We start from the raw sequence: 22,597 nt of genomic DNA, 5'->3' as shown, positions 1-22,597 counted from the left end.
AGATGCATGGCTTTTTTTATGTTTACATTCGACCACGCCTACGCTCCATGATCTATCGCAGAGAAGATCTACACGGATCCGCAGCTGTTGCCAATGAGTAATTAGAGACGTCCAGCGGACACCTTCGGTCTCAATGCACTCACCGTAGTTCTGGAAGTTGGCCGGTACCGGTGGCTGTGACAATTTCCGTTCAGTTTCCTGTTGAGGTGGCACAGTTGACGTATTCCGTCGCTTGAGTTGGAATCGGCCTAGTCCGCGGGTAATGTACGAAGTTGCGCTCTGCGGACCACCGGAGCGATTAGGAGACCGCGGAGGCAGAGTCGACGAGGGACCTTGATTCCAGTTTATGGAAAATATCGATCGATGCTGATTGGCTGTAGAAGCAGCGGTTCCCAGAGGAGGTAGCGAAACCGTGTAGTCGGTTCGCGGGGGCGGAGACCGGAACCCTGAGCCGAAACGTCCTCCGACGATCCGTTCCCTGCTGAAGAACGAAGTCGGAGTTGTTTCTCCATCGCTGAGAGCTCCCGCGGGAGACTTCGACTTCCGAGTTCGGTCTTTATTTTTCTTCTCGGCCTTGGCTCTCTGTCGCTGCTCCTTCTCGGCGGCTTTGAGTGCCGCCTTCTCCTCTTTGCTCAGCTCGGCCTGTTGTTGCTGTTGCTGCTGCTCGGACTGTTGATCTCTTTTGCTGCTCGACGTCTTGACGTTGAACGCCGAGGACAGTCGGCCGAAGGCCGTACTGCTAGACCAACTTGACGAAGATTCCTTCTTACCGAGCCTGTAGCCGCCCAACGTATTCGATCGTTGTCGGTCCCTCACTCGAACATCTCGCATTTCCCCCAAAACGTCTTCGTCTTGGGGAGTCTGAGCCTCCACGGTCCCGGGCTCACATTTTGCAGAGTCTGCTGCTGCTGCTTCTGCATTCTTCGCTTCTGCTGCTGCTGCATTCTTCGCTTCTGCGGCTGCTGCGCTAGCGTCCTCTGACATTTTTTCCTTCTTGCTCTTCAAATCGACAGCGGAAAGTTTTTCATCTATGGACGGACTGGCCAATGGTTGATCAGAGGTTGACGATTCCAATGAGCGCATTGTCTTCGAGATGAACAAGGTTCGATGAAGCGTCTGGGTCGAGTCCAAGACCTTTGAGGTTTTGGATTTATGACTGGTTGCGTATTATTGCTTTTGCGGCTACTATCATTGGGCTACGCGAATTGCGTCTAGTTACTTTGTTCCTTATGAGGAGGAAGGTTCGCAACGGCGATGACTCCCTCAATATGTATGTATGTACAATGTCGTTGACACGTCGGCTTGGTGATCTGTTGGAAAGGGGCTCCTTTCAAACTCTATTAGCTCGAGGTCCCGTCGCTCTCACTTTCATAAGACGGAATCCAAAGGTTTCTCGTCGTCGTCGCGCCGTCATATGGCACTCAACTTTTAAAGCTAGAGTACTGCACTGCTCCGCCGTCGACACGATACCACCACCGATGTGTGGGTGATATAGGTTAATTCCTTAAACAGATCTTCCAAGAGAGATCGATCAGAGAAGAATTAGTTCCTAAACACAGGACCTAGCCCGTGGTTCATCGGCAGCGACGAGTTCAACGGCGACGACAACTATGATGATTGATGATGATGATGCTGATGAGGATTAGAGAACTCCCGCGGAGGAACAGCGAGAGAAATTTTCCTTTTTATGTACACGGATGATGGAGATTGATTTCTCTTTCGTACCGCTAAAGTGGACTGAGCGTGTCAGCCGGGAATGCTATGTCCGTCGAGTTGCCGGGGGTCGATGTTGGCGGGAGACGAGATTCGAACGAGACTTGAAAAAAGCCTTGCCGTCTTCCAAGTCCAGCTGTCCATCATTTTGGCTGGCGAAAGCGGGCTCAGTTAGAAGACGTCGAGCGGAATTGTGCGTGATCCAGAACTATCACCGAATTTATATGGCTCTGGGATGGCCAACTCGTTCCCCCTCTTCTCCGAGTCTTCGCGCGCTCGATCTGTCAATTGGGCAGCGAGGAAGAGTTTCTCGGAGTCTTTTCGGGAATCGATTCCCCGGAAGATTCTAATGAGCTCAACTTTCACCCGAGTTCCGCTCGCTCAACAGTTCGATTGCGTACTATGTAGCTTCGTCGAGCGGCTCTTCGTTGCTTCTATGGCGTAAGCGGACAACTACCGACGATGACGATGATGATGACGATGGCGGCGACGACGACGACAATCTACACTCCTCGATGGTCAGTCCAGCCGGACGCGATAGTTATGCACAACGCTCGCTTGAACGTGACTAGTTAAAGAGCTCCTGACTAGTTCGGATTCTGACTTTCTGGAAACGTTCGAACGGACCTGCACAACAGTCCGTCTGAGCCTCCGGGGATATTCTCGCGAGACGGACGACCGTTCGGTCGACCGGTCGGTAGTTCAGTCAGCCAGTCAGTCCTTCAGTGAGTCTGTCAGTCGGCACCTGGCCGTGTGAAAGTTATGGCATTGTCCTGCCGTTCGCGGAATCCGTTGCCAACAGCAGAGGGCCGCCGAGTTGCTCCTCTGTGACGCGGCTCCGAGAATTCGAACGTTTCAGGGTCGCGGATCGGCCGACTTTTGAAGTTGATGACAAGATTCGGATCTGATCCACGGAGCGAAATCGATGCGGAGAGCGACGACGGCGAGTCAGCTGCACTGTTATCCGGCTTCTTGGTACATCACAAAGAATCGAGTCGAGATGACACCACTGAAGTCACCAGAACACCAATGACAACAAAAACTCACACGCACACATCGGAGGTGATGTTTTTCGTTATACGCACGCACGCACACCACCGTGTGCTCGCTGCTTGCTGTCCGTGGTGCGCTGCCGCTGCTGCTTCGAAGCGAACGAGCGAATGAACGTCGAACCGACCATTCAGCCGGCCAAACAGCAAGGCAGGCAGACCGCTAGCTAGCCAGACGACCGACCGACCATCCAACCAACCATCCAGTCAGTCAGTCGACCAACAGACGAAGCAAACGGGTAGACAGACAGGCAGGCCGCCAGGCAGACAAGCTGTATGGTCGTCGTCGTCGAAGTAAGAGCATAGAGGGAGCTGTTGTGTTGTACCACCCTGCGCGCGCAACTACTAGAAAGCAGCGCGCGACCACCACCACCAACATCAGTGTCGCGTGAGAGTAGTCCGCCCGCCAGCCAGCCCGCCACTCAGCCAGCAAGCCGGACCGAGTGGTGGACCGATTGACCAACTGAGGTACCGTAGGACCATCTGATCGACTAACTGCTCGCCCATTCGCCGGTCTCAGATGTCGTTCCTCTCTAATCTCCGTCAGACTCAGGCCTGCGGCGGCTGCCATCGCGGAGATTGCCGATGGAAATCTAGACGAACGGCTTACCACGGGGAAAATCAGCTGTTCAATGAACCCTATGGCTTCCGCTGATTTCTATCACTGATGGATGGAATCGCAACGAATTTCCTATTGGATTCTCCCGGAATGCTGGCGAGCATCAAGAGACTGAATCCTTTTCAAAGCGGGACAGGAAGATGTCTCGGGTAGGAAGCATTCTCACTAGGCACCAGCTCCGTCAGTAGCTGTAGCCCGCTCTTCAGAGAAAAGTTCTGGCAACCCGGCTTCACTGATCGTCGCTCATACATACATACATAGAAGGCGACGGCGATTCGCCGACTTGCCGCGACTGCTGACCCTGTCAACGATTCGTATCTGGATACGAACCAGTCATCAGACCGCGGCTTTCGACGGCGGGATCATCGACTTTGACGAAATGATTATCTCAGTCAGAAAGATAATTCTCCCAGCGGAACGCCGCGCTCCACGCTAGCACGTCCGATACGTACTCGAGACTTGGAACGAGGTTGTTATCTGGTTCAATAATCCCGAAGCTTCAGCTCGCATCGTCGGTGCTATATTCATCTGCCTGATGAAAACATTCAATTCGTCGGAGCTTGGCCTTTCGACGAATACCGAATCATTCCCACTCCGAGAACGAAGAGACAACTCGTCGTCCTTGTCGTCCGATCAGCATCGACATCGGTAGGAAGCACGACGGCCGCCTACGGGTGTATGTATCACATCCGTCGTTTCGAAAGGACTCGACGCGCGGAAGTCGGTTGGAAAACGGAATCCTCTCGCAGCGGGCTCGTGCGTGTGGGATTTTGGGAAACAACTAAGAAGCAAGCCCATCTAAAATATGGCTCCCGCGAGCGACTTCGTGCTCGTTGTTGGTAACTCGATTTGAAACGCCTAGAGTCTGGTTTCTAGACGATCGGCCGTAACTTCGAGAAGCTCTGGCAAGAGCCGTCCCGCACCAGGTTCGCACGGGAGCGGAACGCTCTCCGTCTCTGACTCCGCCGAGTGAGCGTGGGCGGATACGCGAGCGTCATGATCGGTGAGAAACGTTCCCAAAATATTTAGAGGAATTCTGAATTTTTCCGAGAATATTGGAAACGGGACAACCCTCAGAGGAATTCCTTCCATGAAGAACCCACAGAAATGCTAAGTTCTCTGCTCGGTGTTCGGATCAATAAACGGAACACCTGTGGTATTCAAGGGCAATCCGTTCCGGCTACTACAACAACTCGAGCTTCACTGACCTGAATGACTATGTGCGAATTTCTGCAAAGCAAAAAAAGTGTTTGTTAGATGCGATCCTCTCTCCGGCCTTCTATGAGGTTCAATGGAACGATACCTACAAGCCCTACCAATCTCTCTCTGAGCGATATTGAATATGACGGCACGGCGACGACCACGATCTCATTACCCGAACTCGAATAAGTCAATCGTTCGTAAAGCTTCGAATGTTAATTCTTGGAGAGGTATCAGAGGGCGGACCCCGAATAGATTTTGCCTCGAATCCAATCCAAGGGGTGCGTGTATATCTGGCAAAGTCTTCTTTCGGCGTCTAGATTCGAGGTCCAGACAACAACTAGCCCTTGGAGAGTGAATACGTCAGAATCCGAAGTGAAGCGCTCGCCGAGCTACTCAAGTAGCACGACGCCGCAGCTCGATCGGACCACCCATCTCTTCCGTCCGCATGAGCTATAAGGGAGAGCGTTGAAAAGAAAATCACATACCCTCAGCGCAATCTCTCTCGGAGTACTCGATTCTAGAAAGTGCCTGGCTGGATTTTGATGTCTACCGGAGAGGCGTCCTGCCCTCCCCCCGCGAGAACCAACGGTGGGGCTAGACACGGGAACGCCCGTGGCGGATTGAATGCTACTCGTTTAGTTCCAAACAGTTCCCGTCGTTTCCTGATGGATAAGTTTCGATTCTCGCCGCCGGGGAGAGGCCTTCATCGCTGGCTGATATTCTCTTCCCTCGATCCCGAATACTATTCCCAAGCCGTTCACTCGGAACCTTTTTATCCGGCCTTAAGAATTCCTGAAGATCCTCTCTTGAGAGTGTCCTAAATCTGTCAAACACAGAACTCGAGTAGGGACTGGCTATGAATTATGACCGGCAAACTCATGGCACGAAATATGTGGAAGGTGGCTTGTAAATGTTCTGTCGGATTAGGGTAATAGAGCTGTCGCTTTCAAGCAGCCGACTTCGAATACAAGCCGCTCCATAATTACTGCTTGACGGAGTTCACTCAGGTGGCGGGCGCGCAAGCAAAAACTTTGTAGATGATCGCCTCCGAGACGGAATCACCCTTGGAGATACCGCATCATATTGGGTTTCGCGATACGTGGTGAGTTGCGCTCAATTCTAATCCCGCATGGAGTCTTTACGCCGAATCTAGCGCAGCCTCCGATCGAACGTAAGGCAGGGAAAACTTTGAGGAAGCAAGGAAAATGCGATGGGGAGTCGAGGTACCAATTTCTCTTCACTCTACGTCATTGACTGTCGCATCGAGGGGGAGAGCGGCAGAATGATTCAGCATCCAAATGCCTTCGTTCAGAAAATATACCAATATCGATGGCGAATGGAACGAAGCTCTTCCTGTGCGGAGATGGCATCTGCCATGGAGCCTCCCCGAGCGGAGTACTGGGATGCCATGAGGAAAGAAACTCGTCCCAGGTTTCCCTTCGTGACTCATTCAGGCAGCTCGCAATCGCTGTGCTCGGGACGATTTCACATGCATCACCATGAGAGAGTTCCTCGATGGCAGTCACCGACACTGATGGAAAGGGTCGCCGGAATCTTGGATCATTTTCAAGACCAAACAAGATGATAAGTTAATTCGAGCTCTGATGTCGGTAACCATAAAATAAAGTTGAATCAATATAAGGCGTATGCTCTAACAGTAACATTTCGTGGCTTCAACGATGTCGTCATGGTGTGAATGATACGGTGCGTATTTGACCCTGGAGTTCGTCGCGGAAGTTCCGCTTTTTTCGCTGATATTCCGGCTCGCCCCAAAACTTCAAGAGGCTCGAGTCACCCACGACGCTCTCCTTAGCGGGGAGAATCCCGAATTCGTAAATTATTCGTGTGTCTTTGATAGCGGCATGGCACTCGGCCGCGAGTTTGAAAGGCCAGGACCTAGCGTCAGGTTCTCCTGCACTGGCCTAGATTCAGCGTGGTAAGGTGCCCTGCCATGTCATGATGACGCCAAGGTGGCCTCCTCAAGCGGGTGGAATCCCACAACCGTGGCGCCCCACAAAGTCTCGGAGCATATTAGCAGGATATCGGAATACCGGACGGGTTGGGTTACCTTTATATTGCGCCACGTACTGGGGACCGGAGGATTTCAATCAAGATTCCCGTCTTCGAGGGGGTACGAATTCGGGCTGACGTAAAGATTGCTCGGCTCGCTGCCATTCGAGTTCTCGAAAGTGTCCTCCTTAGCGGTCCTGGCGCTCGATCGTGATGCCAAAAGGCCTGAACCTAGGGTCAGTTATTTCTGCACTGTCCCGGATTCAGCGTAGTAAGGTGACTTGCCATGTGATTGAGGAATCTTTTTTCAGACGAATCATATCATTCATGTAATAATATCATTCGTCTTTCATAGCGGCAATGGCCCTTGACACATCCGAATTATGTGAAACCAAACATCCTATGAACCTATGACTCAAGACATTTATCGTTCTCTTCTGGAGCAACCCGAAAGATATTATCCACTTGTTGAAGTAATGAGACAATCCGACAAGGAATTTTCTCCAATTTTAACGAAGATAGGAAATGGGTATCGTCTCGAAATCCATGAACGGACCCTTATTGAATCGCGTTTCCGAACACGCAAATGGTGCGAAGATAACAGTGAATTCATTGATGCTCGCTCCAAAGTTTACAAAATGTCCACTGCTGAGAGCGGATATTTGATATATAATCTTCCCTTAGCTTTGAATCAGCTCTATATGAGAACTTGTAATATTGACGTTGATGACGGTATTGTCAACCGGTCCATTGGAACGCTGTAGTATGTAGATTTTTTTGATAGTGATAATGAGATCAATGATCTCCAGTCACTAGCAGAAGACTTCACCCTTTACTATGCTTATGGTACAACAGCCTCTGGAATCACCCAATTGAGAAACGAGATAACCCGATGGGAAAAACATAGATTCGATACCTTAGATCATGATACCCTAGGAAAAATGGCTCGATTCTAAAGATTGCTAGTAGTAGGTTTCAAGTGAGTGCGAGTCTCACACTGTGCATAAGGCATCTTCCTGCTTTCGAGAAAACAAAGAAAGAAAAAACAAATGAACATTATCTTCGAAATTCTATTCTCATTCTTAATATCGATACGAGACTCCTTATTCTTTCTGTAAATACCAGGATGATGGTTTACTGTCTCTCTCATCATCGACGATATTCGAGAGCTTAGCCATCGTCAAGCGTAATCCTACGCTATTCCCTCAAATCTTGACTCATTAAGACTCTGAGATTCCTTGAATCAAGAGGATTCCCGAACGCGTGGGGTCGATCTATGCTGGGAAATCGCAATCGTACCTTAGTTCCCTGAACCGATTGACCTTGTGGAGCCTCAAGTTCTTCTTGAAGGGTATTCACAGAGTCGGGAAAGCAATCATCGCTTCTCCAACGGAACAGATCGGCAAATGACAGACGTCCAACTTCACGGAACGCCAGTATCCGACGGCTCCGGAGGGATCACTCGAGCCCGCGCTCTCAGCCGTGAAAACAGCAAACCCTAATGGATTACTAATTCTGGTTCATCTCCAGGAAGATCCTTCGCTCGCTTCTCGCCGGTGCTTTGTCTCCTTCCTTTCCCATCCTTTTAAGCTCTACCCCCGGCGACCGAAGGCCCCCGCCGTACTAAGCCCTCGCTCGAGTTATTTACGGCGTTTCCGTGAGGATGCGGCGGCCCTCATTCCGAGCGAGAGCTCTGTGGGTCGGCACGAAGCGCTCCTCTAGGTGCTCGATATCGTTTCTCTTCATAGCACGCAGAGTCGTCTCAGTATGATTTGCATCTAGGAGGAGTCCCATTTTACATTATTTTCAGTCCTGAGGAGACCCAAGGCTCGTTGTTCGGAGACGTTCCGCCCTCATCCCTGATTCGGGAGCAAAGGCAGCTCATTTATTCGAATTGGTGATCTCTGAACGCAGGAAAAGAAGCTCCCAACACAGTTCTCGCCGAACCCGATCGAGAGCTGAGCTGGATCTCATTCTTCAGCCAAACCCCATGTTCTGGATCCTCTCGAGAGGAACATACGAGACTGATTTCCCGGACCGAACCGTAATCTGATGGACTTCTACGTTCCGGGTATCGTTGAGTAGCCGCGCTTCGTTGCCGTATGCGCCGAGAGGTCGTAACCTTCTTCGAAGAGAGCACTTCCCGCGATTAATCGCACGGTGAGAACAGGAGGGAAATATCGGCAATGAGCATTTTAATGAGGATCTCCCCCCCCCTGATTATATTCTTCCAGCATGACAATCGATGCGGAGCGGATTCCTCGTACGTTCTCGCCATCGGGCGACACCTTCCCCGCCAGGAGTCTCTCTTGCACTCAATGTCTCAACATCGGGAAGTCTGAGATTCCTCTCGGAACCCATGGAAAAGGGCTGTCGTGTTGGAACGAGGAAATTCTCCTGAACGGATCCGCAACAAAGCCGAATCCGTGCTGCAGACAACGCCCAATGCGATATTATACAATGTTCTCGTCCGAGACAGAGGTCACCGGTCCGAGTGCGCCCGACTGCGTGCGATGCAAGACTACCTCGACGCGATGCTCGATTCCGGTGCCTCGAGCCAAGTCATGTTCTTTTGAGGAGCCCGAGTATGGTTGTTCTTCGGCCGTGGACGCTAATTTTGATTGCTCTCGAATCGAGCATGCCGTACAGAAGGGACACTGAATAAGAGTGAGCCAGACACTCATGACCATTCAGAGCTCTCTTGTTTCAAAAAATGATTCAAAACAAAAGAAATCCGAGGGAGACCTGTCACCGCGGGTGAACATCCGTCGCCAGCTCTGTGGGACATCGCCGATGGCCACTCTCGTTCCGACCCAACGAGAGTTTGACCGAGCCTTCGTCCGGACTTTTGTCCTCTATCTAGTTGTAATGCGAGTATACCGAACAGAGAATCCGCACCGTGTAGCTTTCTCTCTCTCTTTGTTATTCAAGCCGCTCTGTTGCCTGTAGTTCTCCAGCAGATAATCCTTGGGCGCGGCAGTCGCAATGAGGTAGAAGCCAACGGCAGAGAACGCGCAAACAACGCACTGCCTATGATCATCAAATCTGCAAGAGCGGCAAGTTCTCTAGCTCCATCGAGGCTCTGCGGCGATTAAGAATTATGAGTATCATCGTATGATTGGTGGTTTTTGAAGAAATGAAGAATGTGAACAGCCCTCGGCGCGAGGATAAAACGGTGCAGATGGCACAGACGAAGACCCTCAATGTCGCTAGACTTCCCGTATTAGCCGTATCTAATTCCGGTCTCAATTATGACCACCGTAACGATAATAAACGGAGGCAGGAACAAAGGCGTCCTCTGTGATAACTGAGAAAGGAGCGCTACTCAGTACAGTAGCGAAGCGGGACAGAATTCCCATTCAGCTTGAGTTATATGCGCTGCCGAATCCGCGAGTTCATCACGTAGACGAGCGTCCGCGTTGGATACTTCTGCTGGAGGTATGCCTCTCCAGTAGTTCCGACAAGAGCCGCCCCGTCCACGCAGCCCATAGCCGTCATGTCCGTCGCCTTAGATCGAGGTGAAATATCATCAATCTGCACGAGGTTACCATCCCAGATCCAGTCACATAAAAAAATACACGCACTGGCCAGACGTTGGAATCGGGAGCCAATCATGGGAATGAGCGCGATTGTCCTTTCGTCTGCGTTATCGAATAGGAAAAAGAATTATTCCTCTCAGTAAGTTGATGGTCCACCTGGCGGCTATACTCCATTGGGCGTCAAGGGAGGGGTCAGACCAGCGAATGGGATGTGACACGGCTCCTCCAAGGACACCGTGGGCCTGGCCTCAGGAACGTCGGCCAGATAAAATGAACACGGACACCTATCCTTTCGTTCTCGCAGCCAGCAGCTCACGGGGTCGACTCCATCGCCGCACAGATCTCTTTCGAGAAAGGCTCAGACCCTCCCGCTGCTTGCCATCGCTTGTTGCGTCTGGCCTCCGAGAGTTGGGACGCCGCTTTGGAAAGCCGGGAAGTTTCGCTCATCCCTTCTGAATATTTTTTTCGTGCCACACACCTGCGAGGATTCTCGGGAGTCAAGAATTCTGACTCGCTAAGCTCGCTTGGACCCGAGAGCGTTCCCAGTCGCGAAATTTTCTCGCTTCTCGCTGAGAGCGTCATGTCTTACGATGGTTGCGTAAGACACGGATCGATCATTCTCAGATTGATTCCGGATAGATTCCGCCCGCCGCACAGTGGGGCCAAACCCGATTTTAGGCGGCAGAAACTATTTCTTCAAATCATTCGAGATATTCGCGTGCTTCGAGCTCGATCTGGTCATCTCTGAGAAATTCTGGATACGGGATCCACGTAAATCATGCTGTCGCGTCCCAATCGACCCTAGGATAGGGTCAGCAATCGAGTGTTTCCGCCCCTCCCCTTTCTTGCTCTTCGAGCATGCTCTACTGTTCTCGAGCCGGGAAATTCCCCCAGCGGAAGCCCTAATTGAGTCACGGTCTCGTCAAAAACTGTTCGGATGCGTCCATGTTGTTCGTCGGCGACTTTGGATGGTGACTTTAGATTAGAATTTCACCATATTGCAATCCGTACTCTCTATTGTGAGCCTACAGCAATGATTCTTCACTCTATCCCTCTTGGTTCTCTCCGCCAGGTCTGAGAAGTTCTTCAATGGGCGCCCCCCAGGGCGAGGTTTCCCGAGCATTCTTTCTTCCTCAAGTGGCGGAGACTGACTCGGAGCTCGAATTTGAAGCCCTCATTATCGAGCCAATCAGACTCACATTTGAAGAATCGCGGTAGCTTGCGGTTACGTGCGTCATATTTCTTATTGACTCGAGACACACACCTACTGATCTGGTTTCTGAGGTCCTCAAGATTCACGAGTTGAAGAAGGTCCACATTTGCGCGGCTCAAGACGAAAATGAGCATGTCATCGAGGGGTTTCCCGCCGCAGACCTCTATGAATTTCTCAGCAAATTCTTTCCTATCGACCACGACATGGAGATCTGTAAGATGCCCGCATCCATAAATGGCCGGAACTTGCCGAGCTTTTTATTGCAGGAATGGAAAGACCAAGAGTCGGAGAAGATTTCTTGACCATTGGCGCCCCGTGGGAAGCCCTCGGAAACACTTTTTTTCGATGAAGAAGCTTGGCGGGAAGGAGTGTTTTTACGGGCAAAAAAAAATCGAGGAGAGACCTCGGAAATCGGTTCCGGCATCGGAAAAGATCATCATCGACTAGTTTATAGCGTGTTTAGACTCACATTCGACGTTTGAATCCATTTTGGATCGATCTGACTTGTCGCGATGCGAAAACAACGATGCAATGAGAAAATCAGACGGCCCGAGCGGAAAATTCTCTCCAAAAAGACGGTCTCGTTTTACCAACTGAGATTTCCGCTAGCGGCGAGGCATGTCTTTTTGGAGTCCCCAGCTATCCTATTACACGATGCGACAATTTTTTCCCCGATTCGAGAATTTGAGTTTCTGCCGCCTAAAATCGGGTTTGGCCCCACTGTGCGCCGGGGCGAATCGGAGAACAGGAGAGAAAAGACTCTTCGAGCACACAACTCGATGCCGGGTCCGTTCGAAATAACTAGACGGACGATCGCAAGCTCGTATCATCAAATTTTCAGCTCAGTTATCCGTCTTTTGAAGGCAGGTATGGCGACAATCACCTCATTATCATTTTCTACGGAAACTATTCTAGGCCTGGCTCAAGGTCGAGCACGTCTTGTCGGTCGTCTAGCCTCGGGCAACTCAACGAGCGTCCCCGGCCCGAGCATACATACAATCATTTCTCGGACGGGTGTGGACAGAATTATCGGCAGAAGCCAGGCTCGTCAACCAGCGAGTATCCCGCCAGAGGATTTATGCCGGAGCACCGCGTCCGTCACCTGTGCGACGGCGACGATTCGATAGAGTTGTTAGTGCCGGGGTGCGTCTCCTCAGATTCGGCTGTCTCGAAGTTCCCGCCCATCTAAAAGAGCCCTCTGGAGCCCCGAGGCAGGAATAAAGATCCGAACTTCGGCGTCAAGTCGAGCGGACCGACGACGCGACGGGCCCAAACTTCCCTAAGCTCACCGCAAGATCGAGATCGAGACGGAGGCAGTGTTCCGCATTCCGGAAGTTCTTCGATCAGGACCCCACACCTAAGAGCTTCTCACACCATGTCTAGGAACTGTGTTTGTGCGCGGCCGCGCGCACATAACTAGCTGTAGTTGTTAATTAAGTCTGTTTGCGAAGCTGTTCTGTGCTCACGGAAAACCCTGTTGCCACCTGGCGGTGCAGAAACAGAGTTTGCGTCGCGCTGCGGTCTATTGTTCCAAGATCCTTCTTTCAGCCTTGTCTTGACAGCGATGTTGAGTTTGTCGTTGCCAATCATCGTGTGTTCCGCAAAGTTCCACTAATTGTCCCAGAGACCGCGCGTGAACCCTCCGCCACCTTCCCGAGATACCCGAAGCGTCACTTTGCGAAATCACCGTGTAAACTCCGGGAACAATGAGCCGGCGAGAGGAAATAATAAGTGGACCGCTTGTCGTGCAACTCGAGCTCTCAGTCATCGATCATAAATCATAATGATCCGGAACAACCGACGTGAGCTCAAGTCGGCGCTAGTTCCGGGGGAGAACTGGCGAGATAGCTCGTTCGTTGGCTGGCGAGCTCTGAGAACAGGGTCGAAAACGCTGTACTTCATGTGCGAGTTACTCCACGCTGCGCAACTCTTTCCCTTCATCTCTTGGGAACGATCATCCAGCGCGGCAGTGGAACTCGCTCGAACTATTTAAGTACTGTTCTACCGAAGTTGCAGTGGTGCTCGCACTTTTCACTCTATGTTGCTGCTACTTTGTCAAGCTCCTGTCATAGAATGTTCACCTCCACCTCGACAGCCCGCCCTCTCCAAGTTGGCGCCAAGCTGAAGAGTTTTCTTCAGCGCTAGAATCCCTCCGTGTTTCTTCTCGTGTCACCCGAGATCCAGGGCTATACCTCGTCTACTCCCGCCTACGATGCCAGCCATTTGGGGACATTCAAGGATGTGTGTTTCTTCTTGGAACTTGAGTTTACCATTACTTTCCCGGTGAACTCGACACAGAGGAAGAGTGCGTGGGTTGTGCCATCGAGCGAGGAATGCGTCGTTGGGATGCAGACCAGTTCAAGTTGTCGGTCTTCTATCATTAGCACGCCAGAGCGGCTTGACGGCGGCAGTGTTGCAGCGCCGAGCTGAGCCCCGCGAGTGAAACTCAAATATTTCCTGTCACACGACGTTCGTATCAGGTCGTGGTCCCAAGAGGGAACGCTCGAGAAGCCCAATGGCGCAGCTTGTCGAGTCCCGAATCCACTTTTCGAACCCGGGGCTCTAAGTCCGGAGTCCCGATCGGAGAGAAAATCTCATGGCGACGATATATCGCTTCCATATGATGGGTGATCTCAGAGCGCTCCTCCGATGACTTCGGATCAATCAGTCACTCAGTCATTCCATCGGGGCCAGGAAAGGAACGAATTCGAAAGGAAACCCTCGAGGAATCCACAATCTCTCGCGGTCGAAGGAACGAATCTGATATCATTGAGCGTGTTCCTCGTTCCATCGCTTCGCTCCCAGCAGCATCCCGGTCGAGTTGGCGGATTTGTGAGGGCAGCTTCCGTTGAGCGGGAAAAAGATTCGTATGCGGAGTGGAACTCCCGAGCGAAGCCAGACCACGAGCAGGATACTCTATCACCGAGTTAGGCCGCCGCCGCTGCGGCGGCACTCATAGGACGTCACCAAGCAGAGGAACACGATGAAGGCCGGGACAACGACGACGCCGACAAGAGCCTCGACGTCTACGTTATTCCGCACGTCCCGCCGGAGCGGCGCCTGATGACGTTGCCCCCGCCGCCTACCTTGCAGGATCGTTCGTCGACATCCGTTGAGCAGAACTTCATTTTGTTCATTTATAACCGAATCTTTCTCCCTTTGTTCCTCGCCCAAATTCTTTTGATCTCCGCTGAGCGCAGCTCTCAAGCGTAGCGTGACGTCCCCTCAAACTCAGCTCAGTGTTTGACGCTCTATTCCGGGGCGCTGAAGGCACCACCGAAACTTCGCTTTCGGATTCGCAGGAATTGCCAGAGCAGAGATCGGATTCCGAGGCAAGGTAGCGCAAACCGCTTCTCCGTGTCAGGACGGAACGACAGGAACGATGCGTATACGCGGATCTTGTTCGTACCCCTGCCGGAGGGGAGCATGAGATTCTTCGAATCAATATTCTCCCTGTCGGAGAAGTGAGTCGAGATCGGAGGCATTGGATTCTCTTGACCTCGCGGTGGCTGGTGGTCTAGGAGTGCACGAGTTTGCTTCCCGGCGCGGGGAGACGGGCTGCAGATGGATCTTTTCTAGAGAAAAGCGAGCTGGACTCCCGTCCCGCTTGACTCAGACTCGGACTCGCCCGCAGGCTCTGGAGAGCCATTAATCAGCGATAAATCGATCCATTATCGTCGGGCCTCATACCTGTCGCGCCTCGATCGTTCTCGGCTCTCTGATTCGGGACGTCAAGGGTTTTGATTGCCGAGAGGCTGCTAATTCGCCGGAGCAAAGCGACGAGGTCTTCGCTCAACGATCTTGCGAGACAAGAGTTATCGGTCCGTCAGCTAAATCTTCCGTGGTGCGGGGATTTCAGCGAAACAACGGCGCATCGACACTGGAAATATCCGGTTGAGTCCTCCGCCGAGTTTTCGAAAGAATCTTTCGGCTGTCTTGTAGATCCTCTCCAGATTCTGTCGGGCGAGTCACTAGCGTGTTTTTGGCAACGCTTCGACTACCTCCTTGAAACGGCTCCAGGAGTCGTACAGGAAAGCTGATCGGCCCTCATTCCAAAGAGTTTCTCGACGTTATTGCATTACGAAGATGCATTGGATCATCACGAAAATATAAGGTCGTTGAGGTAACGGGAGCCAACTCGAGTTAAGCTTGACGGCCATCCAAGCCACCGGAAAAGCGCGTCCGTATCCGTTGAATTGATGGCACCGTCTTGCTCCCGTGTTTGTTTGCGCGACCGGTCATATTTGCACAATGGCTTTAGCGCGAACCCGTCCGGTAAACACCGCGTATTCCCGTCCATCTCGACAGAGCATTTATTTGGACTCGGGGACGAAAAAACACAAACGTCTCGATTGGCAAAGTTATAGTTGATGCTAATCCCCTGCTGTGTTCCTACTTGCGAGGAATCCGCTTCGAATCCTTCGTTTCTCGATCGTTCTCTCTCAATGCATTTTCTCGTGCGACTACGGAATCAGAGAGTGACGGTAAGGCGGCAGAAGAAAGAAGCGGACGTCGAGAAACTCGCGAAACTTCACTTTACTCTGAGATGATGGCGGAAGGCTCGGAGAAGAGATGACGCTTTGCTCAATGTTGTTCAATGAGACTCGCGATGGTGGGCTCCATCGGGATTATTAGGTGGCGAATGCACGCAGCTTTCGTTTCTCGGTGTGCCTCCCGGTTTCGACGGAACGCATCGTCAGCTTTTGACAAGCGATGCGTGCGATGAAGTCGAATGTGAGGTCACTTCATGTTGTGGAGACGGCTAGAAATCTGGATATGGGAGAGTCCTTCACAAGGGATCGGAGAATGGTACCATCGAGCAAAACTTTCCTCCAAACAGAGATTCCGGTATCGAAATTCCACTTTCGATGAGGGCCCCGTCGAGGTGACTAATATTCTATAATTCGTTCCCTTCGGAAGATTCCAGTGCTCTTGAATATTTTCTTCAAAGAGTCGGCAGGCAGCATCTGAAGACGCGACTGCTCCCGCACGAGACGAACTTGCGAATTCTGAGTGAGTGTGTGCCGGGTTTGTTAACTCGCTGACGCGAGTTTCGTAATGCGGGTCCCTGTTCGGGACCGGAAATTCAGAAAATCTCGATCCAATCGAAGAATTCCGTCACCGTCAAAGGAACCGAAACTCACACTCGGAAAAAACATAGAAACGACCGTCCCCTGGAGCGAAAGACCTCATCAGCCCTCCTCTTGACCGATTCCGCGGACGTAAGCCACCGACCAAACACGTCCTATTCGAAACGATCGGTCAAAGCGAAAGACTTGGTCCGGCGATCGTCTCCAATCGAAACTTCGGAACCGAGCCAATCTGAATTCTCATCCTGTTCTATACAGCGGTTCCGGTTCACAACTTGCGTTTCACATCGCTATCTTTCTCCGTCTTCCGATTTCAGCTCTGGCCTCACGAGGATTTGCTTCAGTCCGCTTCGGCTTCACTAACGCTGGGCGCGTCCTCCGACTCCTCGCGATCGAGCATTTTCGGTGTCGATCTATTCGCGACGTTTTTGCTCTGCTGATCACGGAGCCGCCGCCAAGGTGAAGTCGTGTTTTCGAGCGCATCGATGATTGATCCGACCGCCGATCCGTGAAAAATTGAAGATTTGAACAGCAAGCCGTACTTGAGTGCAGGCCAATCTCCGCTGATCGCACACTGTCGTTGGCTGTCTCGTGGGTGTAACGCACAAATTCGCTTCTTCTGACCCCACCCAGCGATCAGGCATCGATGCTGTTCGTGCTAGTGGACAACCTGCGAGCTGGCTTGTCTGCTTGCCCGCAGTCCAGGTAGCGGCCTGTCCGCTCGCTCTGGAGGCGTTAGGCCGGCCGTTATTTCACCCTTCTCCGCTTGACAGACTGGGTACTACGAAGTTCGTTATTCAGAACGGGCTGCACGCTAAATTCGTTCACGGTTCACAGAGTGCAGCTCCGGGAGACCGTTCCGCTCCGGTTAAGGCCTGCCCCCATGAGGTTCCGATGCTTCCAACGACTTCCGAGTCTGGAATGACCACGTTCGAGCGTCGAAGAAGATTTTCGGAATGTGAGATCGTAAACCCGGCGGATTGGGCTCCGCCGGCGTTCGCACCTGACTCAGGTGAACCATGAAATTCCAGAAGGAAAGCTCGCTCGTAAGTGTACACACAGTCGAAGAATAAGCAAACTCCGCTGCAAACTCGTTGGCACAACAGAAGGGGCTCTGGCTTGTTTCCTTAGTCTTCGGCTCACTCTGGTGTGAGCGGGAGCCCCGGCGGACTGCAAACAATCCCGAATGCATCATCCGCAGTACCGGGGATCTTCCCGGAGATCGGTACACGTCCTTGAGATATATTTGTGTTCCATTCAGGAGCCATATCCGTCGGAACGATTTTCCTCCTCGAGGATGGTTCGCCTTCGATCTTCTATCCGTGAGGAAAGTTTACTTGCCCACCCTGTTTCCAGGAAGAACATCGACGTGCACAATAGCAGGGACAGCGTTCGGGGAGCGGAATACAGGCGGAAGGGCGTACGCTCAGTGCGGCAGGAGAATGAACGAGCCACCGATCGAGCAATGCGATGGTTTGGAGTCGTACAAAAACTGCGCCAGGGACCTGCAGGAAGGAAACTACTCTCCGATTGCGCAGTAACGGAAGAGCGCTCACTCGCTCCCTCCACGGAGGCTCCATTTTCCTAGTCGATAATTGCTCGACTGCACGGGAACCTGTTCCAACCGAGGCTCGTTCTCGGCCATCAGCGCCGGTCCTACTCTTCATGAATGCGCGTCCTCTCATTGCGCCTATTGGAGTCGAGTGGAACGGACTCAGGACCACAGAATGTCGTCGTTCGCCCGGTAATTGATTACCGGCTTCTGATTGTGTTGACTGCGTCGACTGACCGACTAACTGGCTTACTGACGAATGAACTGAGACAGAGATACCGTTCGTAAATTGACCGTGATGTACTTTCGTTCACTCCGTGGGTGTTTTTCGCGAAGGCTGCTCACACTTCGTGCCAAGAGATAGAAGCCGTGGCAAAGAGACCGTACGGGTAGACTCGTGGCACATTACCTACGTCGGCGTCGATTGGCTTCGAGAAGTGCGGCAACAAGCTCGATGACGACCTCGTCAACTGTATCTCCGAACGATGCAGAGATAATGTCACCGGGAGTAAAGCGGCGGCGGCGGCGGTGACGGCGACATCAAGGACGATCAAACAGACTGAAGACGCCGTGATATTCGTGGAACATTCAAATAGACGGATTGCATGGGAAGAGCGGCAAAAGAAAACGACGAAGATCCTGGTCAGAGACGTGAAAACGACTCTGATGAGGAAGGAATGACGCGCGTGTCCTGGTCGATTCGAATACCTTGAGTGGTATCAATCGGACCTCTGTCTCGGGATAAAAACAATGAGTTACCCCTTGCAGGTACTCGACATGGAGGATGACGTATGTCGTGATGAACGACGAACGACAAGGAGCGTGCATCATTTCAACCCAGAGAGGGGGGAAGGGAAGATCACGCCGCTCTACAGGAACGAGGGCATTCTTAAATTTCAAGGAAAAGTCGAATCCGCCCGCAGTCCTTCCATCTACTTCTTCCGGAGGCCGAGAAGAGTCGACACGGTCAGGTCGAACACAATCCGGGGCGTCGAAGCAGCTGAACCTCGAGCAGGATGGGGTCTCTAAGCGGTGCCTTCGCTACATTCGTGCGGAATCGACTACCGGTCGGGACTAATCGAGTGCGCGTCTAATCGACCGAGTGACAGACTACCGATCGACTGCTTTCGTGGTTCGGATGGTCATCGATGAGCTCCATCAATGACCACTGATTGCATTCTATCGAGGATGCAAGGGATCTTGACGATCGCTTTGTACCTTTTTGAACCAGGAGAGCTGACCGAGTTGATGCAACTGGCTGCCGAGACGAGCCGGGTCGAGGCTGTGGGCCCTGCGACGATTACGTGCGTCTTTTTCCGGCTTGAGTTGCTGGTGATGTGACGACGACGACGACATCTTGTCTCCACTGCCACTCTACAACAGCACAACACACCTGTTACCACAAACAACAGCGGTGACAACAACAACGACGAGCACAACAGTACAACACCTCCCCATCAAGAGTCGACGTGATCATCTCGATCTCAAGAGCCACGCCGAGGCGTCTCTGCCAACGGCGTGGCGAGAAAGTTCAGGTGTCACATGGTGACCGACGATGGTAAGACCACCGCTGAATCCCCTCTCTGTATTCTCCTTGCCGCCGTCTCAGTCTTTCTTCTTCTCCAGGCACATCATCGACTTCTGGCCATTGACGGCAGCGTTCGCCGACGTCGGTGCGCGACTGACTTGCAGAAACTACACCACGGGACAACTAGACGCACAGTAAACTCGCTAACACCTAGTCTCGGGTCATTGCGGGAACATTTACGCGTTGGCAGGTGGCGGGGCGTTCGGGTCGGGATGGCACCTTTCGTGGATATCGTTGACGCACTCAATGCACATCATGCAACAGCACAATAGAAATAGCACGAGCAGCGGCATCCTTGAGGGCCTTGCTTGAAGCGGAAGCGGCAGAAGCGGCGGCGAGGGCGTTCGGCAGCCGCGTCGTTGACAGCAGTGGAGAGTTGAGGAAACCCCACGAGAAAATGAGAGGATACACCGAAGGGATCAAAGGAGTTGTGAGACCGGATGACAACACTTCCTCAGGAGACAACAACAGGAACAACACCAGCAACAACGACGTCGACGATAGCAAGTGCCGAAGAAAGGTTACTATTGGGGCGCAAGGAACGAGTCGATTCAGCAGCAGGTGGTCGATCGCTGGCTCGTCGTTCTTCGGTCTCCAGCACCAGCGCCGGAGTTCGGGAGCCGACTAATTGACAGAAAGCCCGACTGACGGCCTGACGGACGCACTGAGCTCCAGCAGAGTCGGCGAACCAGCCTTATATAGTAGATAGAAGCCCGCCTCCCTCACTTGCACGTGTTAGTTCCTGGGGTAACCACTAGGGGCGCTGCTGTCGTTCTATTTGAGTCGTTCGCGGCCTCCATAGGTGGCCCGGCTCGTCGGTCTGTCCGAACGTCAGCCTGCCTGCCCGGCCGCGCGCCTGCTTCTTGGTTCGAGTCTGGGTACGCTGGCGGGATAATCAGGGATCTGGAGGCGCCTCTCGGCGTGAACACTGCTGGCCAGATCTGACTGACTGTGAGTGAGTGAGAGAATGTTGCCACAGACGAGGAATTAGCAAGCAAGCAGACTTGCCAAGTGGCAGGTTGGGATATTTTTGGCGCAACTCACTCCCGTTCTCGAATTCCTCCACAGAACTCTCACCGGGAGACTTCTCCGGCTCCCGCCTCTCCTCTCGGAAGTGACAGGAGTTGATTCGCAACAATTCGCATGTTGCCAAGTCCCTTTCGAAGGGGGAGTAACGCGTCGTTCTCCTTCCCTGTCGATCCGTGAGCTTCCGGAGACGTTCCCGATGGCCTCTACAGCTCGTTTGTCAAGAGAGATTTCCGCGCCGTCAGGCTGGAGCGTAGACGTCAAACTCCTACTTGCGATATGGGAGACAATGCTGCACCGACAGCTCCTCTGGAATCTGCAACCCGCGATTTCGACGGATCGGATAAAAGCTGCCGTTCCCTCTCTGGCTTGAGCTCTACCCGACCCGGGACGCATTTCTATGTTGGGACTGTCTTGAGTAGGGTCTGTATAATGTTGCTCCTATTCCCGAGTTCATGGAGAGCCCTGGATCCCCCTTTTTGAGAAGCTTGCAGCGCTTCATCCGTCCAAAACCGTGTAGCTCGCTTAGCTCAGGGTCGCTCACCTGGAGATTCATCTCCCGCATTGTCGGGCGAGCTTTTTTTCCTGTTTCCGGCAGTCGACGGCGTTTTTCGAGGACATAGAAAACTTTCAGAGCCTGCCGAGGCGACGCACGCTCCGAACGGCGGGGGCACTCAAATCTGAAACGCTGAGACGCCCGAGCTCCTCGGAGAACTCCCGGAAAGTGCCGTTCCCATCCTTAGGCTTCGAAGGAGCGAGGTGATGACGTAATGACTCGATTCGGCTCCGATGCTAAATAAAATCCTTCACCTCATCGTAGTAGGTCCGAGTAGGTCCTAGACTACGCGGGACAGCGCGAATGTCCGGAGGAAATCATATCGAGACCATTTGAGAGCCGTTTCCGTGGCGAAGAGATTCCGCTGTCGACAAGCGCTTGTCGACAAATCCATCCGCTACGCTTTGAAGTCGCGGCTTGTGACGGCTTCGAGAGCCGATCCGATTGGAGCGGCTGAACATCCCCAAATCACTCCGACAAGACGAAGGTCACGCCGTCGAGTTCCCCGGCAACGTTTTGATTTTCAATCTTGAGCAGCTCTCTCTCCCGAATGGGTTCTCCCTCCGCGGCGGTGTCCGATGATCGAAGTGGATGAAACATGACCTTTAAGAACTTGCAGTCCAGAGACGTGACTGCGCTGCTGCGCTCGATCAGTCTCCTGGGTCGGAACAATGTTCCGTGGAGCAGCCCGAGATTCTGTATTGCCGAAGAGGGACCGCAAAACAAATTTCAAAAATGCATCCCTCGAGCCAACGGGACGATCCGATGTTTCCTCTTCCACGTCGTAGCAGCTACCGAAATCGCCTTATGCATGGTCCCAGGAAACAGCAAACCTGCGTCAGAATCACGATATACGAGCTCCTGCATGACCTCTCAGCTCGAAAGAGCGAGGTGAGCGGAGCCATTTATGGAAATGTTCTATGTGAACCACATACTCGGAGCGGGGAATGAGGAGTTGGAGTAAATAAATGGTCCTCGTGAAGTATCCGTGTAGAGCCTACACGAAGCCGTCGGAGACTGTCTGCAGAATCACCTCTTCAAACATTCGGGCTCATCTTTTATTGTGTCGTGGACCGTTGCCGACATCACCGATAGCGGGTTGACTACACTCGCTGACGATCAGCGTCTTCGATTAGGGACAAGGTCAACTTGTTGCTCTGTGGATGTCGTCAAGGTCACCGAGAACAATTTGCTTTTCAGCGACGAAGGTCGACACTTTTCACACGGTGTCTCGAATCAATCCACGCAAAGCACGCATTACGGAACGTGAATAACCGCCATTCGGCAGCGCAGGGTGGCGTCCCTCATTTTTTTCCCAAAGTTCGAACGTCGGTGGTACCTCAGAGAAACCTGAGAAATCTGCCGTGCAGAGATCATTTTCTTTATGATTCGCAACTCCATCGCTCCCGATTCAGACCCTCCCGACATCTAAGAGCGAT

General features: G+C 52.4%; 1 protein-coding gene across 1 annotated transcript in view; it reads right to left on the bottom strand.

The window, feature by feature from the left end:
* Positions 1 to 22,597, bottom strand: part of SNF4Agamma (SNF4/AMP-activated protein kinase gamma subunit) — a 67,991-nt gene that overhangs the window by 20,246 nt on the left and 25,148 nt on the right. Inside the window, exon 7 of the mRNA XM_003744475.2 lies at positions 4,590 to 4,611. Within this exon, the coding sequence (XP_003744523.1) occupies positions 4,590 to 4,611 (22 nt within the window). The remainder of the gene's footprint in view (positions 1 to 4,589; positions 4,612 to 22,597) is intronic.

Source organism: Galendromus occidentalis, unplaced genomic scaffold (assembly GCF_000255335.2).
Source record: "Galendromus occidentalis unplaced genomic scaffold, Mocc_1.1 scf7180000077469, whole genome shotgun sequence".
NCBI lineage: Eukaryota > Metazoa > Arthropoda > Arachnida > Mesostigmata > Phytoseiidae > Galendromus > Galendromus occidentalis.
This window is presented reverse-complemented; position numbering and strand designations above follow the sequence as displayed.